Raw genomic sequence first — 21,584 nt, 5'->3', positions numbered from 1 at the left:
TTCCAATCATCGAAGCACTTCTGATAATCATTTTGTGGTATAGCCTTGAGTTCTTTCAGCGATGCAGTTTTTATCTCCTAAATCGTTGAAAATCGATGTCCTATCATGGGTCTCCTCAGTTTTGGGAAAAGAAAAAAGTCACTGGGGGCCAAATCCGGTGAATATAACTTTAATATAACGGTGAATAACTTATGCGTTAAAACAAATGAGTCATTGGCGGCTCTCAAAAATCTTAAACGCTTAACCGAACATTGGAGTGTTTTACTTGTTTTTATAATGATTAAAAATTTTGATAGAAGTACTCTCAAAGAATGAGAGATGCATATTAGTTCTAGAACTGATTATCCCACTTATCGGCAACTTGACTCATTTTTGGAGACTCGCATGCGTATTTTGGAGGCTATTAAATCTTCAAAACCTGTTGCGAGTTCTCAAGGAAGGAGTAGGAATTCAAAACAATCGAGAGTTAGGAACCACAATGCAATTTCTAGCTCAGAGTGTCTCCTTTGTAAGGATAATCACTCTTTATTTAAATGCAACCAATTCAAAGCTCTATCTGTGGACAGGCGTAGGGAAGTTGCTACAAATAATCATTGTTGTTATAATTGTCTCACGCCTGGACATCGACCACATAATTATGTTAGTAAATTTAAATGTTACAAGTGCGGTAGGAGACATAATTCCCTGTTGCATTCAGATGATTATAATTCAAATCCCACCTTACTACCAACTAACTCTATATCGGTTACTTCTCAATTGGCAGTTTCAGGTTCTCTCGCGTCACAATCAAATGATCCCGGCAATTCCACCCTGGGGTGGGGGTGAATCACGTTTCGCTTAAAGAAGCAGGCGATTAAGTTTCGTTTCATTTACTGAATAATCATCCAAATTTATCGCGCTCGACGTTACTCGCTACGGCTGTTATTTCCTTCCAAGCTGAAAATGGAAGAAGTCACAGATTTAGAGTTTTGCTGGACCAAGAATTTTAACGTTGTTTTATAACCGAGAGAGCAATGAAAATATTAAGTCCACGCTACAAAAAGGTTAAAGCATCAGTATATGGGGTTGGAGGAATTAATATTGGTTCTTCAAGAACAGAATTCAAGAAGCAGAATTTAATTCCTATACAAAAGAACTGTCCTAGAGTCCACATCCAAGCTATAGTATTATTACACATTACATCATATACTCCTCCTGCAAGATCTAACGTGGGGAATGTAGATCAATTAAAAGAGTTAGGGTTAGCAGATCCAAATCCCTTTATCAAGTTGATTTGATTTTAGGAGCCGATAAATGTGGCTCATGTTTACTTCCTGGTCTCCAACAGGGTATATTGGTTCTCTTATTGCGCAAAGTATCGTTTTTTGTTAGATATTATCTGGATTGGTTTCAGTCACAAATAAAATAGAAATTAACATTCCAGTTACAGCACATCCGGCTATTGTAGCGGAAGTCTTGCATGCAGACCTAACCAGGCTCTGGGAGTTGGAGGAAGTTCCCTTTAAAAATACTTTGACAGATGACGATATGTTTTATGATAAGCATTTCACCACGAATCATCAACGAATAAAATACGGACGATACATGATACGCTTACCTTTCAAAAACGGTCCTCCCATAAAAATACGTGCATCCATGGAATTATTGTTACAATAGTCCAGTTTCTTATCATAATATGAAAGCCTTGGGCACATGGAACTTCTTCAAGAAAAGGAATTGGATATTTTTCTACAAACTATGTATTTGCCTCATCACCCTATCTTAAGAGAAAGTAGTTTCACTATTAAGTTGAGGGTTGTTTTCAACGCTTCCAGTTTAAATTCCAATAATTCTTCCTTGAATTCTCATTTTCACATCGGTCCCAAGATTGTCAATGATATGGTTCAAATTATTATGAATTGGAGATCACATCGCTTTGTTTATATGGCTGACATTGAAAAAATGTTTAGACAAATTCTAGTTGACCCTCGGGATTGCGACTATCAAAGAATTGTCTGGATTTCTCCTGATAAAAGGCTCGTCGCTTATAGACTTTTAACCGTTACTTATAGTACTGCCTGTGCTCCTTATTTGGCTAACAAAGTGGTTAAGCAGTTAGCTTACGATGAAGAAAAGAGATTTCCTTTAGCTTAAACTATATTAGAAAATAATATTTACGTCGATGATGTATTGTTTGGTACAGATAGTCAGATTGAGGCTAAACAGGCGCGAGCTCAAGTAATACTGTTATTAGAAGCTGGCGGTTTCCATTTGCGAAAATGGGCCGCAAATGAATCCCAACTATTGGAAGATTGTCCCTCGAGAGAACACGAAGATGCTATCAAATTTCCGTTAGCGGAGGATGCTCAGCTGAAGGTTCTAGGTTTATTTCGGGATCCTAATTCCGATTCATTCCTTTTTAAAGTGACTTCTTCTTTAGTCGAGAATCCAACAAAATGCAAGAACTTTGGCTGCGTAAACTCGACTGGGACGACAGACAACCTGATGATCTTAAAATTCAATAGTTAAATTATCATGGTTCTCTAGAAAAATTAGAAGCACTTTAAGTCCCTAGATGGACACGACAACTGCAGACAAACTCTGAATTCGAGCTTCATCGCGTTTCTGACGCTTCGTCACACGCTTATTCAGCTTCCGTTTACATTAGAATTCTTAGTGAAGATTTAAAACAGGCTCATGTTTGCCTACTAATGGCTAAATCTAAAGTAGTTCCTGTTAAATATGTATCAATTCCTCGTTTGGAGTTGTGTGGAACTGCTTTCCTAAGTAAGACACTTAAGTTTGTCATGGAAACTATGTCATTGGATAAAATGCCTGTTTCCTGTCATTCTGATTCCGTAACAGTTTTGGCTTGGCTAGGAAAACATCCTTCCAATTGGTCTGTGTTTGTTGCCAATAGAGTTTACCTAATTCATGAGCTTCTACCTCGCGCGATATAGCAAAATTATATGTTTGAACCAAAATATGTATTTATTAAATGTTTTCTTTGCTCGAATAAATTTCAATTTCTACTATCCGTAGTAATTCTAAAATATTACATTTATTAGCTTATTAATTGAATATATCTGCTTGTCATTTTTCTATTACTCTATCACATTCATTTGATCATTCTCTAAAAAATTATATGAAATTACCTGAGTCGACTTTGTACAAAATTTTCCAAGATTTCTAATGTTCATGTTCAATTAAATTGAATTGATGGATCTTTAATTGATCCCACAAATAATTCCACGAATGTTCCATCAGCTTCTCCATCGACTTTTCTTCTTATGCAGAAGTAAAACGGCCGATCAACCTTTACTTGCGCGATTTCTGTTTCGATTTGTATTCGGTCTGCAATTATAATTTCTGAAACATACACATATATAAAAGATAATAATTTACATTTGCTTCTGTAATATTTTTCAATAAACAATGTTAGTTCCAATGTATCATCTCTGCTTGCGAAATCGCATGCAGTGCAGTATTAGTCAATTATACTCTGTTATGCTTTTTTTAGAAAAGAGGTTTGATTTTAAAAAAAGAAGTCGTCATACTATTTATTTCAAATATGCTTTATCAAACCAGTGGGCACAACATTTGGCGACGTCATTACGACAACGTTACGACATCTTTACAACAATTTTACGACATCCTATGTCCGTGTCTTTACGATATCGTAAAGATCATACGATGTGCTTACGATATCATAAAGACGCTTTAACAACATAGACATAGGATATCGTAACGTTTCCGTAAAGATGTCGTAACGATGTCATAAAGACCTCGCCAAATTGTGTTCCCACTGAGAATATTTTCTTGGGTTGTGCCCTTGTTATTTTTGAATTAAAAATACGAAATACGTAAAATTACAATCTTATTGTCTCGGGTAAAGTTTTAAAGATTTCTTCTTCGACGTTAAGTTCCATATTAAAAAATGCACATCTGTTAGTTTCATAGTCCTTGCTTAAAGATTCAAAGAAAAAGTGTTGCCATAACACACCTTTCCAATTCTTTAATTAGATTTTGTATTGGCTATAAGCAGTAAATTACTTTTAATTTGCATTCGTCGTTTTGAGCGCTTAACTTTAATTGTGTAATCAGTGAAGGCTTAGTGATGACGTGTTTTCGTACGAAATTTGTTTGCCACAAACAGAACACTTTAACGCAGAAAAATCCCACATTTAACAAGGCCGTTAAGGCAAGATAGTGACGAATTTAATTAAGGGTTATCTGACATTTTTGATCATGTTACCTTCTGTTTAACTATGTTTCTAATACAATAGATTTACCCGATAGCCGAGTAATGCGAATGCTCTCGGGTACCCACCGCAGTACTCGGATTACCGGTTATTGGCAAAGGCAGAGCCTTATTTTGAATAGCCTCTGGATTTTTTAGTTTTCCAATCAATAATTTAAGATTTTGACATGTTATGATAAAGAGTGCTGGTCTGTTTACGCGGAAAGTAACTTCTGCAGATTGCACGAACGCTTTGAAGGCTGCAAGCGTACTCAACTATTCCTGTAACGAAATGAAAGTAAGGCCACACCCGTGTTAAGGTACATCGAGGAGTTGAGCGACGCCTGGTGTGGGCGTTTGATCTTCCTGCTGCTAGTCAGCGGGCCATATGTCTCGATCCAGTTGGTCAGCGTTCCCGTGGATCTGTTCCTTTGCCTTGACCGACAGTTTTACCAGTTATGTGATTGGTCGGATGCAAGAGCTATCTGCTCTGCGCACCGTGGCAACTTAAACGAAGCCGTCCGGCCGAGCCAGGTTCCGTTGGGATTGATGAGAGGAGGGTCGATGATGACGACCATGTCACCGACCGCAAGGTTTGAGCGAGACCTGGTTTATTCGGACCTCTGTTTAAGACTATTTAAATACTTATGGCTCCAGTGCACTCCAGCACCTTTGACCAAGGATCAGCGCGTCCCGTGATCCAGAGATTTGTCTGCCATGAACGACCGCACCATAGAGGTGAGCGGTCTTCCAGTGAGAAATTGACCGAGAGTTAGGGCCTTGATCTCGTCTGAGTGACCATTGAGCGGCGTGAATAGTCTGCAGTTTAGGAGCCTCTCGATGTTGACGAGTAGCGTGGAGAATTTCTCGAATGTAAGCTTGTGGGGCCCGACGACTCGTCGCAGATGAGATTTCGCAGACTTGACGCCCGCTTCTCAAAGTCCGCTAAATTGGGGTGCCGAGGGCGGATGAATTGCCAGGATATACCCTACTGGATAGGACTTCCGTCGACGAGGCCCCAATACATTTTCGTTGCGTGTTTCACGCGACGAAGTTCCCTGTTGGCCCCGCGGAACGTTGAGTCGTTGTCGCTCCACATTTCTTGGGGCTATCTGCGTCGGCCTGTAAAGCGGTCGAGGAAACATTACGTTTTGAGGTCTCCTGCAAGTTCCAGGTCAACTGTTACACAGAGAAGCCGGCAAGGGGATCAAAATTTGTTTCACGGGCCTAGCATTGGCGTGAGCGTAAACTGTGAAGTCCCTGAAGTGTTTCCTCACCCGTGTTCTACCGCCGACTATCTAAGCGCGTCAAATAGAGTGAAGATACATCGCATGTAAGCCTGCATTCAGGCTCCGGAGGTGATCTCAGGCCCGAAGTATGTTTTCTGGCTCGTTTCGACGAGTATCACATACTCTCAGTATAGTTCGTCGGTTCTCACAGGAGCACAGAGTGGGGGCGTGGTCAGATCAAGCCTTTGACGCAGCCCTGTTCTGCCGCGAGCCATGCCTCTGAGGAAGTAATTCAGAATCGACAATTTGTCTACGGGAGGCTCGTCGGGTGCTTTAGACCGCATACTGGACTGGAAAGGGCCTTGGATTTCAGAGTCTCAGGTAGCGATATCGGCTAGGTTTTGGTTGGTTGAGATTTAGTGCCATTCAGCATCAGATACAAGTTCATGAATATGTACGATGTGGTAGTTTACCAAGTTGTTTACCGTTGGAGGATCGTAGCGAAGCCAGTAGAGCAATACCTGTGAAGCGCCCCAAAGATAGCAGCCGGCAAAGAGTGTGTGCAAGCTTGCAGCTACGAAACGAATGAACTTGGATGCCAAGAGGGCAGCTCCGAGCTCGATTCGAGGGATCATCATCCCTGCAGCCTCTCTCTTCAGCGGGAGGAAGCTTCTGATGGGGAACAACTTGGCCTTTGCCTAGAATATGCGGATCGTAGCGCTCCCTCCGTCGTGATTGCTGGTTCTAGAGTACAGTGCTGCGACTATTCCCATACGGCTCGCGTCCGTGAAGGTGTGCAGCTCGATCCTGTATGACTCGTGCTGTCGAATGATGATGATCTTGTCCGCCTTCTTCCTCGTCTTCTGGACCGAGAGCCACTTTCGGGCCCCGGGCTCGGGCACGCGCGTGTCTAAGTCTAGTTTGGCTAGCCACAAATCTTGAATCAGCATCTTGGCGACCACCTCTAGTGGAGCAAACCACCCGGCATGGTAAAAGTTTCGAGCCAGATCGACGAGGATCGTTCTCTGGGTGAATTTTAAGTCGCTATGAGCTTTTGAAGCGACAACGATATCGTCACTGTACGCATGGTAAATATCTAAATCGCTCAGTACCCGATCTATGAATCGCTGAAAAGTTTGTGTGGCATTAGGCAATCAGAAAGGTGTACATAAAAATTCAAATAAACCAAAAGGTGTGGTTACCGCTGTGTTTTCCACATGCTCCGGTTCTATAGGGATTTGATGATACTCTCTTACTAGATATCTTGTGGTCTATTGTGTCTTTCTGTATTTCCCGATGCTAATTGACCTTGTGCCGTTAACCCGGTTTCTAAATCGAGGAGACATTTGTTTTTGGACCGACGAGAAGTCCCTAATAAATCAAAAAGTCCATGCTGATGACAGGCGTATCAACATCCGCTATTATCATTCGCCATTTGGCGCTATGTCTCAGAGATAAGTCAGGATCGACGGCTATCGTACTTTGGCTCTGGTGAGATTGAGAAATCGATTTGAGTCAATTTGTCTTTAACGAAAATTTGACGTGTTCAGCTGGGACCATCGTTGATCGCCGCTATCAGTGGTGGTTCTTTTCAGTTTGCCGCGGCCATCTAAATGCACGGTTTTCGACACTCCGTTGCTTTATCACCAAATTTATTATGATACCAGCACAGATAATCTAAGCCTGCCATTGCCGTTTAAGATTTTTCCGACATTGTTGTTAAAACGTGCTAAGTTGAAACGGGTAATCTATTTAATCATAAGTTTCTTAAGAAATATTCATTTAAATCCAAGCTCGCTGAATTTTTCAGATGTCGGAGAAATTGCGACGGCGTACGATTAGCAATTTCTTTCCCTTCTAATAATTTTCGTACACGCATGCTGCTTGAATCCAACAATCTTTTAATCAGACCGCCTTTCGCGTCATCGTTATTGTCCTTGTTCCAGCAGATTCTTGAAAATGTCTCGATTTCCTCGATATATTTCGGTTTGCGATTAGCGATCACATAACTGAATTTGATAGAATCCCGAGCAATTGCGGCAATACTGAACTATGCTTCCAGTTGTTTGAACCACAGCGAATTTTTGTTCAGCCAAAAAGTACGTACGTGCTTCGCGAAGGGATGTGCACTCGTTTGTCCGTTTGCCCTCAAGCTCTCTTCACAGCAGAGCTGTTTTAGGGTCCGCAATGCAAAGTACGAACGCAGATCTTTTTATAGTTGACCGTGAGGAAGGCGTAGGGAGTTTCTGGAATGTCCGGGCTTGGGTTCCACAGGATCAGCTGGAAGGGGGTGTCCTGGGTTCGGAACCGGATCTCTCGGAGCATCATCCTGACTTCGGCGCAGTAGGCGATTGAGCGAGTACTCCAGCGGTTGACCACGACGGCAAGAAGGTCGTTCTGGAGCTTGAGGCTAGCGTTAATCATATCGTTAAAGCTGCATCCGCTGGTTCTTGGGCGAAAGGCATTAGCCCTTCGTCGAACCGTTGCCAAATCCCGCGGTGGGATATATAGCATACTGACTGTTGGCAGTTTTGCCGTTCTTCGAGCGTGACGGGACGCATGTGGTCTTGTTTGATATATTCCTTAATGACCCTTATGTACACATCGGCGACCTTCGTATCGTATCTTATGCACTAATGCATTGTCCTCGGTGAACAAGCGCTCGCACCTGCATATTGCCATGGACATTAACTACTCTATACTGCCATGGACATTCGCGAGACCTTAGGTACATCTTCCAGTGAGCACGAGCTCGAATAGTCTCTCATGACACGGCATCTAGGTACATGCAGCCATAATTACTATTTTTGGCCCGTTCATAGGTACAGAGCCGGTGAGTGTCCAGCCGAAGGCTGTCTGTTGAGCGATCAGCTGCTCCTGGAGAACGATGTGCACTCCACCTTGAGTGTCAGGCCCAGATTCAGCCAGCTGAAGTTCTTGGATGCAGCCTGCTGCTCCGGTGTCATATAGGCGGAGGCGGGAATGCAGATGGCGGAATCTACAGGCGACTCTGAAACCCCGGCTTCACTGTTGTTCACCCGCTCTTGGCCGTCACCCAATCGTTTGGCGATATTCATGTTGACGAGAGTGGCTTACGAGCACGGATCCAGTAGGGCCCGTTTCTTCTCTCTACGACGTCACCAATTCCCTATTATGACCATGGCTGTGTGCAGGAAGAGGGCTACTCATGCCTATGACGTCCTGTCTTCGCCGCCTTCGGACCATTGCGGCAACGGTTCGTGGATCAGCGTGTTGTGATGGCCATCACACGTTCTGCGCGACAATTGTGATGAGAAATTCCGCACACTATAATTGCCATTCAGACAATTGAAGCAGAACCTATGTTTGATTATCAGGACTTTACGTGTTGGCCCGGCTGATCTCTTTTTCCCGACGGCATCTTGTGTTGCATTTCATGTCAAGGCTTCCTTCTGTGACAAGCCAATCATCCCATTGAGTGTCTGGGTGGCCGAGGGAGGCGAGTTAACTGTGGCCCGTTCTAGCTCATCCATAAGCCGCTGAGTTCCTACTTTCAACTCTTCCTTAAGAGCATTCAGATGGAATATCGTCTTGAGGTACTTATTTACTAGGAACCGTCGCTGATCATAGCGAGACTCCAGAGCAGCCCAACCTGTCGCATAGTTCTGTCCGGTGATCGAGATGCTTTCAGCCCTTCCTGCGTTTCGTCCTGGAAGCACGACTTGAGAAGAATAGCATCTCAACGTCGTTCAATGTCGGCTCTTCGAGCACAAGTGTGCAGAAGAGGTCTCGAAAGGACTCCCAGTCCTGTTGTAAATCGCTGAACTGAGGCAGAGAAATTTTTGGCAATTTGGCTGATCGCCAGACACCGGAGGCTGATACTGAAACTCCAATTAAGGTGGAGCCAGTCTTGTGGCCTGCCTGTACATGTTACAGCCAACATTTCGTCGCTTTATGTTCCCGTGGCGTATTCGGCTCGAAGACAAATGTTGGATTTAAGTTCCGAAATAAATTTAGTCGGTGTTTCGACTTTAGGCGCTTCCACAGGCTTGAAAATTAGTCCATGTATTACTCAACCAAGCTTTCCTTCTACAACTCTAAATTGTTTGATTTTATATTTCAACCACAGAATATGAATGTATGAATACAGAATGAAACAGAGAGAAATTTTCCAAAAATGGTTTGGTTCCTGTTTTATTCCAACTAATTGAACATTAATGCATTTTATGCGCCTCGGAAGTAGCAAACCACATCTATGCATGTACTCATGGTGAACAGAATAATAAGGCCTGTGTCTCGATACGAAACGGCAGGTGATCTAGAGTGTTATTTTTTTGAGGACACTTTAAACATCGTAAAACTAGGATCGAGCCTGAGATTGAGATTGAGTGCCTGTCATGCCTCACTTAACTTTGCTATCGTTAGGAATTACAGCCGTTTTAAGGAAATTGAAATGATTCAATACTAAGGAATTTAATTTTAATATTCTGCATTCGTTTCATTATATAACGACGAGATGATTAAAAAAAAGATACAAGAAAAATGGTTAATCCGTTCCATTTTTGGCTATATCTTTTTTCTCTCTTCTCCAATTGTACGAAAAAATACTGAAAAAAATATGCTGCGCCCAGAATTGGAAATGGTTGAATCGGAAAAGTATGGAATTTTCATTTATTTAATTTACAAGGTTGAAACTTTAAGGGTATGCAATTCGGAACCTATTCTTCAACAATTATTTTTCAATTTTCTTCAACAATTTTCAATTGAAAATTCTGCAATCAGACATTCATCATTTTTGTATCCTTTTTCTTGAATCTTTATATGTTTCAAATGCAACTGTTTGCGTCACAATGAATGTGCTGTTGGTCAGAACTGATTAAACATTTTGTTTCAAGATTCATATTTTAGGGTTCAATGTCACTGCTTTTCATTCGAAAAATTAAAATATTATTCTCAAAAAGCGCAGGAGCCTGATTTTTCGATATGGGGACCGAGCCATAGAATTATAATATTAATCGATTTACAAGATGGAATGTCAACGAAATAAATCCATACTAATAAATTTTATTTTCAACTCCCCCACCCCCGCCTCGCAGCTCCCTAAATATGACCCAAAAATAAATAACTACATTTTTACGTTCATTATTGTTACTTTTATGCAAATATTCGTCGTATTTTTCTTGCAAATAATTACTGTTGGACAATTTGAATATTTCCCATTACCTGTTCAAACAATTTTCAATTATTTAAAGAAATGTAAACTATTTAAACAATTATTTTATCCCAAAAATGTAAAAATAATCGCATTTTTTATTGATATCTAGTCGTTTGTCATTGTTTTGAGCAGTAAATTTTTCTAATTACATTATATTATTATTATTTTCTCAATCGGTCATTTTACGGTAACTAAATAGTTCATTGCATGACTGTATAGTAGGGTGGCTCAAAAACGATTTTTTTGTTTTAGAGGGCAACGATCCCCCCCCCCCTCCCACTTTTTTCAAATCTGAAAAAAGGAATTCCATGATTTATCATTTTTCTATTTTAACAGCTGCCGGGTTTGACTTGAAGTTCCCCGTGTAAAATGCATGGGGAAAAATAACTCTTTTGAGTTTTTGGAATAATTTTTTAGGGTTGGAAAAAATGTGATGGAAAAGTATGGGGACCTATAGAGAATTATCCAACGAAGAATTTTATGTATCAGAAATATGGATTTGACAACTTTACACACCGCCACGAGTATCGAAAACTACCCTTAATACGAAAAACGTTAATTCTTCATAAAATCTATTTTTTGAGCACTGTATTCCTGTCTTTTTCTACTGAAAACTATTAATATAGGTCTAGTGGAATATTTGTTATCCTTAATTACTAAAGATTTAATTAATTTAAACAAATGGCATTTGTTTAAATAATTTCCTTTCAAATTTTTAAAAAATAAAAATGATTACTGTGGGTCTAGTGGAATATTTGTCAGTAATAATTAATTTGATAATAACTAATTTACCAGTAATATTTAAGTAATAATTTTTATTAAAAATTTTTTTTTTAATTAATCAAACAATGTTGATCAATATTCTACTGAAGAAATATTAACAATTTTGAATACAAAAATTAATAAAACTAATTCTATTTGTTTAAACAATAGAAAATTAATGAATTAATGTTAATAAATATTCCACTAGACCAGTAGTAATAGGTTTTTAAGAAAAAAAAAATTTCTTGAAAACATCGTTTAAAAAAATTACATTTGTTTGAACAATATAAAATTATTGAACCAATGTTAATAAATATTCCACTAGACTAATAGTAAAAAACTTTAGGGGAAAGACGAATTTTCAAAGAAAAAATTATTTAAACAAATTCCATTTGTTTAAATCATTAAAAATTAATTAACCTATGGGAAACTTCAAGTCAAAACCGGCACACGTTAAATTGAAAAAATTGAAAAATTAGGGAATTCCTTTTTTGGGATTTGGAAAAAAATTGTGGCGATCGCAGCCCTCTAGCATGCAAAAAAATTTTGCTGTGCATTTTCTTAGGATACCAATTAAGAAAAAGTTGACATCTCTGCCCCACTTTTTAGAAATTTTGAAAATAAACATTAAATAATTGTTTAAAAATTTTATTAATGTATTTAGAAACATTTTCTCCTCCAAACAATGATAAACAATTACATTTCAATCAGAAAATACAATTCCTTTTTACATTTATTAGGATTAAATAACACAGGACCACAAACATTTTTTGGTAGTCTACTGGGCTTCTAATAGATATACTTTATGTTTCTGTGGTCGCTGAACACGAATCCATTCGCAGAGTTGAGCCAGCACGTCAGGATTTGGAGTAAAGTTCAATAAATCGTTAGAAACCTGGAATTTCTGCATAAATTTTGTCCCCAAATCAACAAACCTCAAATTAACAAGTCTCAGGCCCACAAACTCACCAGCCTCAAACCCACAAACCCCGAACCCTAAACCAACCATTTCCAAACTTCAAAGCTCCATATCATATCATATTTGGGGTTTGAGGTTTGAACGTTTGTCTGAAAATACAATTATTTTTTACATTTGCTGGGACAAATAATTGTTTAAATAATTTACATCTCTTTAAATAATAAAAAATTGTTTAAAAAGTAATGGGAAATATTCCAATTGTCCACCAGTAATTATTTGTAAGAAAAGTATGAAGAATAATTGCTAAAAAGTAACAATAATGATATTATAATTCTAATTCTCGGTCCCCACCTCGAAAAAGTAGGTCCTGCGATTTCTGTGTAAAATATTGTATTATATATATATATATATTGTATAATACATACAGCACTTTGATTGTGACGCAAGCAGTTGTATTTGAAACAAATAAAGATTCAAGAAAAAAGATAGAAAAATTATGAATGTCTATGATTGCAGAATTTCAAATCGAAAATTGTGGAAAAAGAATTGCTGAAGAAAAATTTGCGAATTGCATACCTTTCAAGTTTCAACCTTGTAAATAAAATACATGCAAATTTCATACTTTTCCGATTCAACCATTTCCACAAATTGAACGGATTAACCGTTTTTCTTCTGTATTTTTAATCGTTTCGTCGTTATGTAATGAAATGAATGCAGAATATTAAAATTAAATTCCTTAATATTTAATCATTTTAATTTCTTTAAAACGGTTGTAATTCCTAACAATAGCAAAGTTGATTGAGGCATGACAGGCACTCAATTTCAGTCCTGGGCAAGATTCGAGTTTTACGATGTTTAAAGTATCCTCAAAAAAATAACACTCTAGATCACCTGCCATTTCTTATCGAAACACAGGCACCAATATTCCGTTCACCATGAGTACATTCATGGTGCTGGTTTGCTACTTCTGAGACGCATGAAATGCAACAATTTTTAATTAATTGGAATACAACAGGAACAAGGCCATTTTTCGAAAAAAGCTCTCTGTTTGATTCTGTATTTAGACATTCATATTCCTTGGTTAAAATATTAAATTAAACAATTCAAAATTGTAGGAGAAAAGGTGGGTTAAATGATACATGGGATAATTTTCAAGCCTCAGGAAGCCCACTAAGAGATCACTTTACTAACCTGTTGTCCCTTCAAAGGCTACACCACAATGCCCCAACTCCCATGTATTTTTCTGGCCACATATTTGGGGCGCAGCAAAGCCATCTTTAGTGGACCCGGAAAATGAGATTAATATATGACGTCACATGGTAACATCAAAATCATTTTCAATTAGACAGCCACACAAAAAAAGTGTGCGGATCTGGTAACAAGGCACACCTACTTCTATGGATTTTGGGGCGCTGAATTTAAATTCGGTATCAAAAATCACCCATCACGTCATGGTTGAGCCATAACCTCAAAAAATGACGAAAAATCATGCACTGAGGCAAATAAATTTCAAAATAATGCCAGTGATGCAAATTTTCACTTTAAAAACATGTCGACAACTGCGAAGGATCAACCCTTGCCTGATATCAACTTATTTAACATAACTTTACCCAACAGAACCTGACCTCACCTAACCTGAATTAAAAGAAAAAGAAATTAAAAGAAAGCAAATGTGTGCTACATCCAATAGGTCAACTCGAGCCTAACCTAGAAATAAATCTAACCTAGCCTAACCTAACCTAACATAACCTCACAAAACACAATTAAACTGATTGTGTTGTCCCGTTGTGTTTGCGGTACCGTTTGATTCAGCTTGGGCTTAACCTGCAAAGAGGTCGAACCTATCCTAACCTAAAAAAACTGACCTAGCCTAACCTAACTTAACTTAACGTAAGGCGATTAAACTCATTGTGTTGTTCCGTTGTCTTTGCGGTACCGTTTCATTCAGCTCGGCTTAACCTACATAGAGGTTTAACCTATACTAACCTAACAAAACCTGACCTAACCTAACCTAGCCGAATGAAATTCAACCACACGTGTAGCTATGTAAGCGTACGGTTCTCAGTCTTAAACGTGTGCTATGTTTAATAGGTTAACTCGATCTTAACCTACAAATGAATCTGACTTAACAGAACCTAACGAAATTTTGCTTAACCCAACACAACTTACCTTAAGTGTTCCCGTTGTAACACAATAAAATTCATTTCATTGTACTACAGCTGGTTAAAAATTTAGATGCATATTACTCATTTGAAGAAACTTAGAACTACAAGTAGAATTGACCCTATTTTAATTAACCTAATAATGTTTGTATCAATTAAAATGTAGAACTGTAACTTAAACATGCAAATGAATAAGAGTTTTATTCAAAATTTTTCTCTCTCTGCTTTTCTTAAACTCAAGGGATATATTTATACTATCTTTCGTGTTTACATTTTATGTTGTTTTTATCGTAATTAAATTGATTTATAGACCTACTTCAGTCTATTTTCTGCCTGCTATAACGTGTCCTTTTTTCTTCGAAGGAACGATGCAAAGGGTTACGCTTACGTTTAAGACCTACATTCGTTTCCCTTTTCAACATCCAGCAAAAATCAGCCATCATGACCTCGTCTTATCTAGCCTGATATCGTTGTTCTATCACTTTTATGTCTTGATGAAAACGTTCCCCTTGTTCTTCGCTGAAATCACCAACATTTTCTGGAAACTTATCCAGATGGGAATCTAGAAAGTGGAGCTTTAAATTCATCAAGCAGCCTAACTTTTTGTAGTTTCTTATCATTTTCGCAACAATATTCTCGTAGTCTGGACTTTTTTTTCTACCGAGGAAATTTGCGTTTACTGCTTTAAAACTTTCCCAAGCGTCCATTTCAATTTTTGTCATGTGGCTCACGAAATTAGTATCTCTTGTCAATATTCGAATCTATGGTCCATCAAAGACTCCTTCTTCTAATTTAGCGTCTGAAACATTAGGGAATTTAAGGGATATATACTTATAACATTGTCCATCTTTGTCTAACGCCTTGACAAATTGCTTCATGAGCCCAAGCTTTATGTGGAGGGGTGGTAGCAAAAATTTTTCTGGGTCAACGAGGCTTTGGTTGATGATATTATGAAAACCAGGTTTGAATGAATCTCCTAAAGGTCAATATTTTTTGCTGTAATGATTGGCTCGATCTCTGCTATTCCACAGGCATATAAAGCATAGCTCGCTCGTGAAACCCGATTGTTGGCCTAATATCATTGTTATGATTTTAAGATCACCACATATTTGCCATTTGTGATTCGTGTAATTAACTTTTTCAAGAAGCATTTTAACATTGTTATATTCTTCTTTGATGACCGTTGAGTGATCTATAGGGATAGGAGCGTAAGTATTCGTGTTATGCAGTAAAACAGCCTTAATGCTGCGTTTTGACGAATCAATGAAAAGTCGTCATTTTTTGTCTTTGTACACATTTTTCTTCAAGTGGTTCATTAGTCTGTTAACATCAGTGCAATACACTAAAGACGTCTCTTCGCCTTTAACGAAAAACTTTCTGAATTCTTTGTCCCTGTCGCAATTGTATCATCTTCTAAAGCGCTAAAATCAGTCTGGCGTGCATTTTTACTGATTTCAATTGCTCTTGTGACTGTGCACACGTTAATGTAAGAAATGTTATTTTTATTTTTGGCGTTGAACCATGCATTGATGAAGAGCTACGGTTGCATGATGACGACGTCGGAGAGCCCGCTTTCCCATCCTGACCAGACGCCGATATTGGGGTTTTTCCCTGCATCATAATACACTTTTTACCTGTGTCTGCCATGACGGCATGAACGCCGTTTACCCAGGGACTCAGCCAATGTGGATCCGTTGCCCACCGTCACCACGTGGAGGTGCCCTGCTTACAGACACAGGCGAATAATGCTAGCAACAAGCGGTTAAAAAACTCCAGACATTTACTGCTATTAATGTCAAAATATGAAAGTACGCAAGAACAGGGTTGCCAGCGTAATCGGTTAGGTTAGGTCAGGTTTTGTTAGGTTAGGATAGGTTAAACCTTTATGTACATTAAGCCGAAGCTGAATGAAACGGTACCGCAAACAGAACGGTACAACACAATCAGTTTAATTTTGTTCCGTGCGGTTAGGTTAGGTTAGGTTAGGCTAGGTTATATTTATTTCTAGGTTAGGCTCGAGTTGACCCATTCGATGTAGCACACATTTGCTACTATGTTAAAATATTTGATATCAGGCAAGGGTTGATCCTTCACAGTTGTCGACATGTTATTGAAGTGAAAATTTGCATCACTGGCATTATTGTTTTGTTTATTGTTAATGATATACATGTAGCTGAACATTGTTCGTTTCTTTTAAACGTGTGCGAGTGTCATTTTAAAGTCGCGTATCATTAAATTGTAATTGGTAGAATAACCTACAAATTTTTTGATTCACAATTATAATGCGAAGATACCCTGCAGCAATGTTTTAAAATTATTCTATACTTACAACTTAATATCGCCACTTGATATATGTTACGTAACTTTAAACTGACACTTGCACACGTTTGAAAGAAACGAACAATGTTCAATAATATGTATATCATTGAGAATAAACAAAACGACCATTGAAATGGGGTCATCCAGATACCACGTGGACAATTTTTCACCACTTTTTGACCCTCCCCCATTCCCCCCTCGTGGACAGCCTTGAAATTTTGAAAAAATACCCCCCCCCCCTTATCTGTCCACGTGGACGTAATTTATGAAAATATAGATATTATTGGTCTTCAAAATCAAGGAGACCAAAAGGAGCAATGAATTGGTTGAAAATTCAGATTTACTTGAGAACGTGAGCTTAAACAAGGTTTGAAGTCCAAACAAAAAGTTTTAAACATGCTGAAACATTTTTATTCTTTAAAGCTTGTTATAGCGATTTGAGATCATGGAACATATCTTTGGCAATATTTGATATATTAAAATACACATAAATAATTATAGTACCTAAATAAAATATATTACTGTAAATACTAATTTTATAACCGCTAGCCACTAATCCTGACCCAGAATTAAAAATTGAAAATTCAATTAATTTTTTCATTTTTTACGTTTGATATTTAATAAAATTATCTTTATAATTTGCGAGTTACAATTTTTTATGCGCACGGAGAACACAATAGAAAAAATTCGTGTGTATCTCGAGTATACCTTGTCTGGCTTCAGTATATTTTTTTACAGATTTAGGGGAACGTGTGTGTATTCTGGACCGACGACCTCCCCCCCCCCCTCCAGGTCCCCCTCGTAAACAGGCGTGGAATTCTGCCACACCCCCACTACACCCCCTAAACTGTCCACGTGGTATATGGATGGCCCCGAATGATTGTGAAGTGTGTTTTGAGGTCAATATGTAGCGTCATAGATTAATCTTATTCTCCAGGACAACTGAAGATGGCTCTGTTGACTTAAGGAGATTGCGCTCAAATCGAGAGGGAAGGTAGGAGTGAGGATCGCCGAGAGGGCTCTGGTGGACCCCGAAGCCGCCGGTGGGGCTTCTACGAATAACTGGATCCATCAAAAAGGCATGATTCAAAGAAAACATTAATCACGACGAAATTAAAGTAATTTGTTAAAAAAAAGATATAATAGTAACAAGTAATAAAAATATGCACGAATTTCGAGAAAAGACAATATTTTTTCCTACCTTTTTACACCTTTTACAATTTTAATCTATGTTTAATGCGCTAGTTCATTGAATTTTCTCTGGACTTTTCCTGAACACTATTTCATTTCCTCTGACACTTAATATTCAAAGACCAACATTTTAAAATGGAAAAATTTTTAACATACAATCTCTTATTAACAAAATAAAACAATTTATTATTAGGATCGAAAAACTATTTATGTATTTAAATCAAGAAAGATGACCAACCAGTGAAATTTTCGAACAAAAAAAAATAATTTTGGAACAGAATTGTTGAAGTATCGACAAAATGATGACATTTTCAACAAAAAATTTGCATTTTTAGACGAAATGTAAAATTTGCAGCCAAAAAGGGTGAATTTTCAACAAAGTAATCCAAGTTTTAAACACAGTTTCAACTAAATAATTGAATTCTTGTGAAATAGAATTAAATTTTTAACCAAAACAGATGAATTTTATATCCAGAAAGATAAACTTTCAGTCCAAATATACGAACTTTCAACCAAAAAGTGGAATCTTCAAACTAGCAAAATGGCGTAGGCTGAACATCGGCTAGTGTGTCGCTCTCCGAGTTTTGCTTAATTTGGTTCATACATTTGGCTCTGATTGACTGTAGCTGTCATTATCGTGTGTGAATAGTGTCTCCAATTGTTTAAGTGAACTTTTTCGGTTGATAACTTATGATTAATTGCACTAATTTTAATTTTCTGAAGATGTACACGTTTTAGTTTGACGTAGTGTACTTATCAATGTGTTTGTGAATTTCTATACGAATCTTATCATACACAAAGTGAATCACCGGTGTCACGATACCTTTTCTCACAATATTTACTAAATTTGAAGTTAGGACGGTTTTGTATTATCAAAATGCCGAACAGATTTTGTAAACAGTGTAATTCGAAAATAATTGAGGATGTTTCCTCATGTCTTTGTGGAGTTTTTTATCACCCCGGCTGTGCAAAGCTAGCTACTACCACTAGTTCAGGAAATAGAAAACGCTGCGGACTTAAGCCAAAAATATCCCCCTCGCCCAGTCCAACCCCTGCTATTACATCTGATGATCTAGTTAAGATCCTGCAGGAGCAATACCTGAAGGGGAAAAATGACTCCGAGGAATTTATATCATCTTAAGTTAAAATAGTTTTTCCGAAAATTGATGATTATTCTGGAAAATTAAACGATGCCCAGGAAAGAATTGACTGTCTGGAAACGAAGGTGCAAGACATTCAAGATTCTGGCACCATGCATCACTCACTGGAACAGGACTTAGAGAACTCTATCGCTTTTCGTTGCTTAACTGAGATGTCTGAAAGAATGGTACGGAAGTCTAATATTGTTATGTATGGATGCATCGAAGAGGACAATTCCGGTAATGTAATCCCTTCTGAGCTATTAAAAACTGACACTATTAAGGTGAATGACTATCTCTCGTCATTTCTTAATTCACATTACCCTAATTCAATTATGAAGATAACAAGAATTGGTAAGTATCAACAGAACTCTCATCCTCCTCGACCAATCATAATTTCGTTTCACAAACACATGGATGTGAGAACGATTCCTCAGGAATACTGGAAGAGAGCGAGGTCTCGTCCTCAAGAATAAAACTCCGAGAACAAAATAGTATTAGCCCAGGACCGCACTCCTCTACAAAAGGAGCGATACAAAGAGGTGCGAAGAACTCTTCAGGAACTCCGCAGCAGAGGGGAATCAGACATCAGCATCAGGGAAATTCATGGGGAATCCAAAATTATAACGAAGACGAAAACAACTCCCCATGCCTCTCAGAATGTAAATTACATCATAACTCTAGTAAGGTAAACAATACGTTTAATTATTCACATAGCGTAGATCTTGATTTTTAAAATGATCTATCCATCTATTATCAAAATGTTCGCGCACTCAATACCAAATTGAATAATTTGAGCACCTCTCCAGAATTATCTGATTATGATTTTATTATTTTCACCGAAACTTGGTTGAAAATCAATGTAAATAGCTCTGAACTTTTTGATCTGGATCTGCTTAATGTTTATCGCGATGACAGGTTAGACAGAAGGGGGAGAGGGGGGGTGCTTATCGCTGCGAAGGCTACCTTTACCTCTGGATATATTAACGTTTCCTCTGTCATTAACGCGGTACCTAAAATAAATATGACTGCCGTTAAGATGATTTCTGATGTAAATGCATTTAGTCTCATCGCTACTTATATTCCCCCAGAGATTTCTTCTAAGGAATTGGAGGAATTTTTCGAGAATCTCACAACTTTATCTACAATATGGGATAATAAAATATTAATAATTGGCGATTTTAACATACCAAAACTAATCTACTTTATTAACGACGGGATGACTGATACTAAATTATTCATCTTACAAACCTTTATGTATATGCATCAATTAAAACAGTATAATGACATTAATAATATAAATGAGCGATATTTGGATCTAGTCATGTCGTCATTTCCATGTGAAGTTACAGCTAACGTTTGACCTATTTTGCCTGTAGATAAGCACTACCCTCCCCTTACTAATAAATTTAAAGCTTCATTGCCTTCTTTGTCAGCTAAAAACAGATTCAGTATCAACCCGTCAACAAAAAGATATAAATTTAAGACTTGTGATTATGGGAAACTTAATGTTAGACTACGCTCTACTGATTGGTCATTCTTATTTGTCTCTGAAAAAGTAAACACGGTAGTTAAAGAATTTTATGCAAAATTGCATGAAATTTTAGACGATGTAGTAGGTTTAATTTCGATAAACCCTAGTATGATACCATACCCTAAATTGTACACGAAAAAAATTATCAGTACTATTGCTTGTATGAACAAAGCCAGAGTTCAGTTAAAGTCAACACGCAGCATAATTTATTTAGAAAGATTTTTACATCTAAGAAAGGAATTGAAAAAGTCTACTAACGAGGCATATAAAAGTTACTTAACAGTTGTTGAAAATGATATTGAAAAGCCTCCGTCCACTCTATTTTCCCATGTTTATAATTTAAATAAAGTTTCAAGGATACGTGGTATCATGTTCTTCGAAGGTAATGAAATTAAGAATCCGCAGGATATTGTAGACTCTTTTGCTACCCTGTTCTCTAATGTATATAAACTATCCTCAACTATACCTGACGGGATATCTAAGAACTCACATAAGTTCATAGGTGATTTCCTCAGCGTTTCACGTGAACAAGTAACACTCATGTTAAAGTCAATGCCAAACAAATTTACTTCGGGACCTGATAGAATTCCGAGTGTCCTGCTGATAGAAAGTGCCAAAGAACTTACGGAACCTCTAACTTATATCTACAATATGTCTCTTTCATGTGGGATATTTCCGGATACCTGAAAACTATCTAAAGTGTGTTCTGTGTTCAAAAGGGGAAATAAATCTCTTGTAGATAATTATCGACCAATTGCACTGTTAAGTAATTTTTCTAAGGTCTTCGAAAAAATAATAAGTGAATTGATCTGGTCTTACTAGGCAGTCTGATAAGTCCCTGAAAAATGAAACACGGAGACGTTTTTTTGGCCAAAGTCGGTTTTATTTTTCAACATACTCTCCTTTTAGGTCAATA

General features: G+C 37.9%; 2 protein-coding genes across 2 annotated transcripts in view; both read right to left on the bottom strand.

The window, feature by feature from the left end:
• LOC117171736 (probable chitinase 2) overlaps positions 1 to 21,584 on the bottom strand; it is a 149,456-nt gene that overhangs the window by 92,763 nt on the left and 35,109 nt on the right. The window lies entirely within an intron of this gene.
• Positions 3,144 to 21,584, bottom strand: part of LOC117171735 (alaserpin-like) — a 114,008-nt gene continuing 95,567 nt past the window's right edge. The window contains exon 8 of the mRNA XM_033359306.1: positions 3,144 to 3,348. Coding sequence (XP_033215197.1) covers positions 3,182 to 3,348 — 167 coding nt within the window. The 3' untranslated portion in view covers positions 3,144 to 3,181. The remainder of the gene's footprint in view (positions 3,349 to 21,584) is intronic.

This window comes from Belonocnema kinseyi, chromosome 4 (genome assembly GCF_010883055.1).
Source record: "Belonocnema kinseyi isolate 2016_QV_RU_SX_M_011 chromosome 4, B_treatae_v1, whole genome shotgun sequence".
Classification (NCBI taxonomy): Eukaryota; Metazoa; Arthropoda; class Insecta; order Hymenoptera; family Cynipidae; genus Belonocnema; species Belonocnema kinseyi.
The sequence above is the reverse complement of the archived record's forward strand: the minus strand, read 5'-3'. Positions and strand labels throughout refer to the sequence as shown.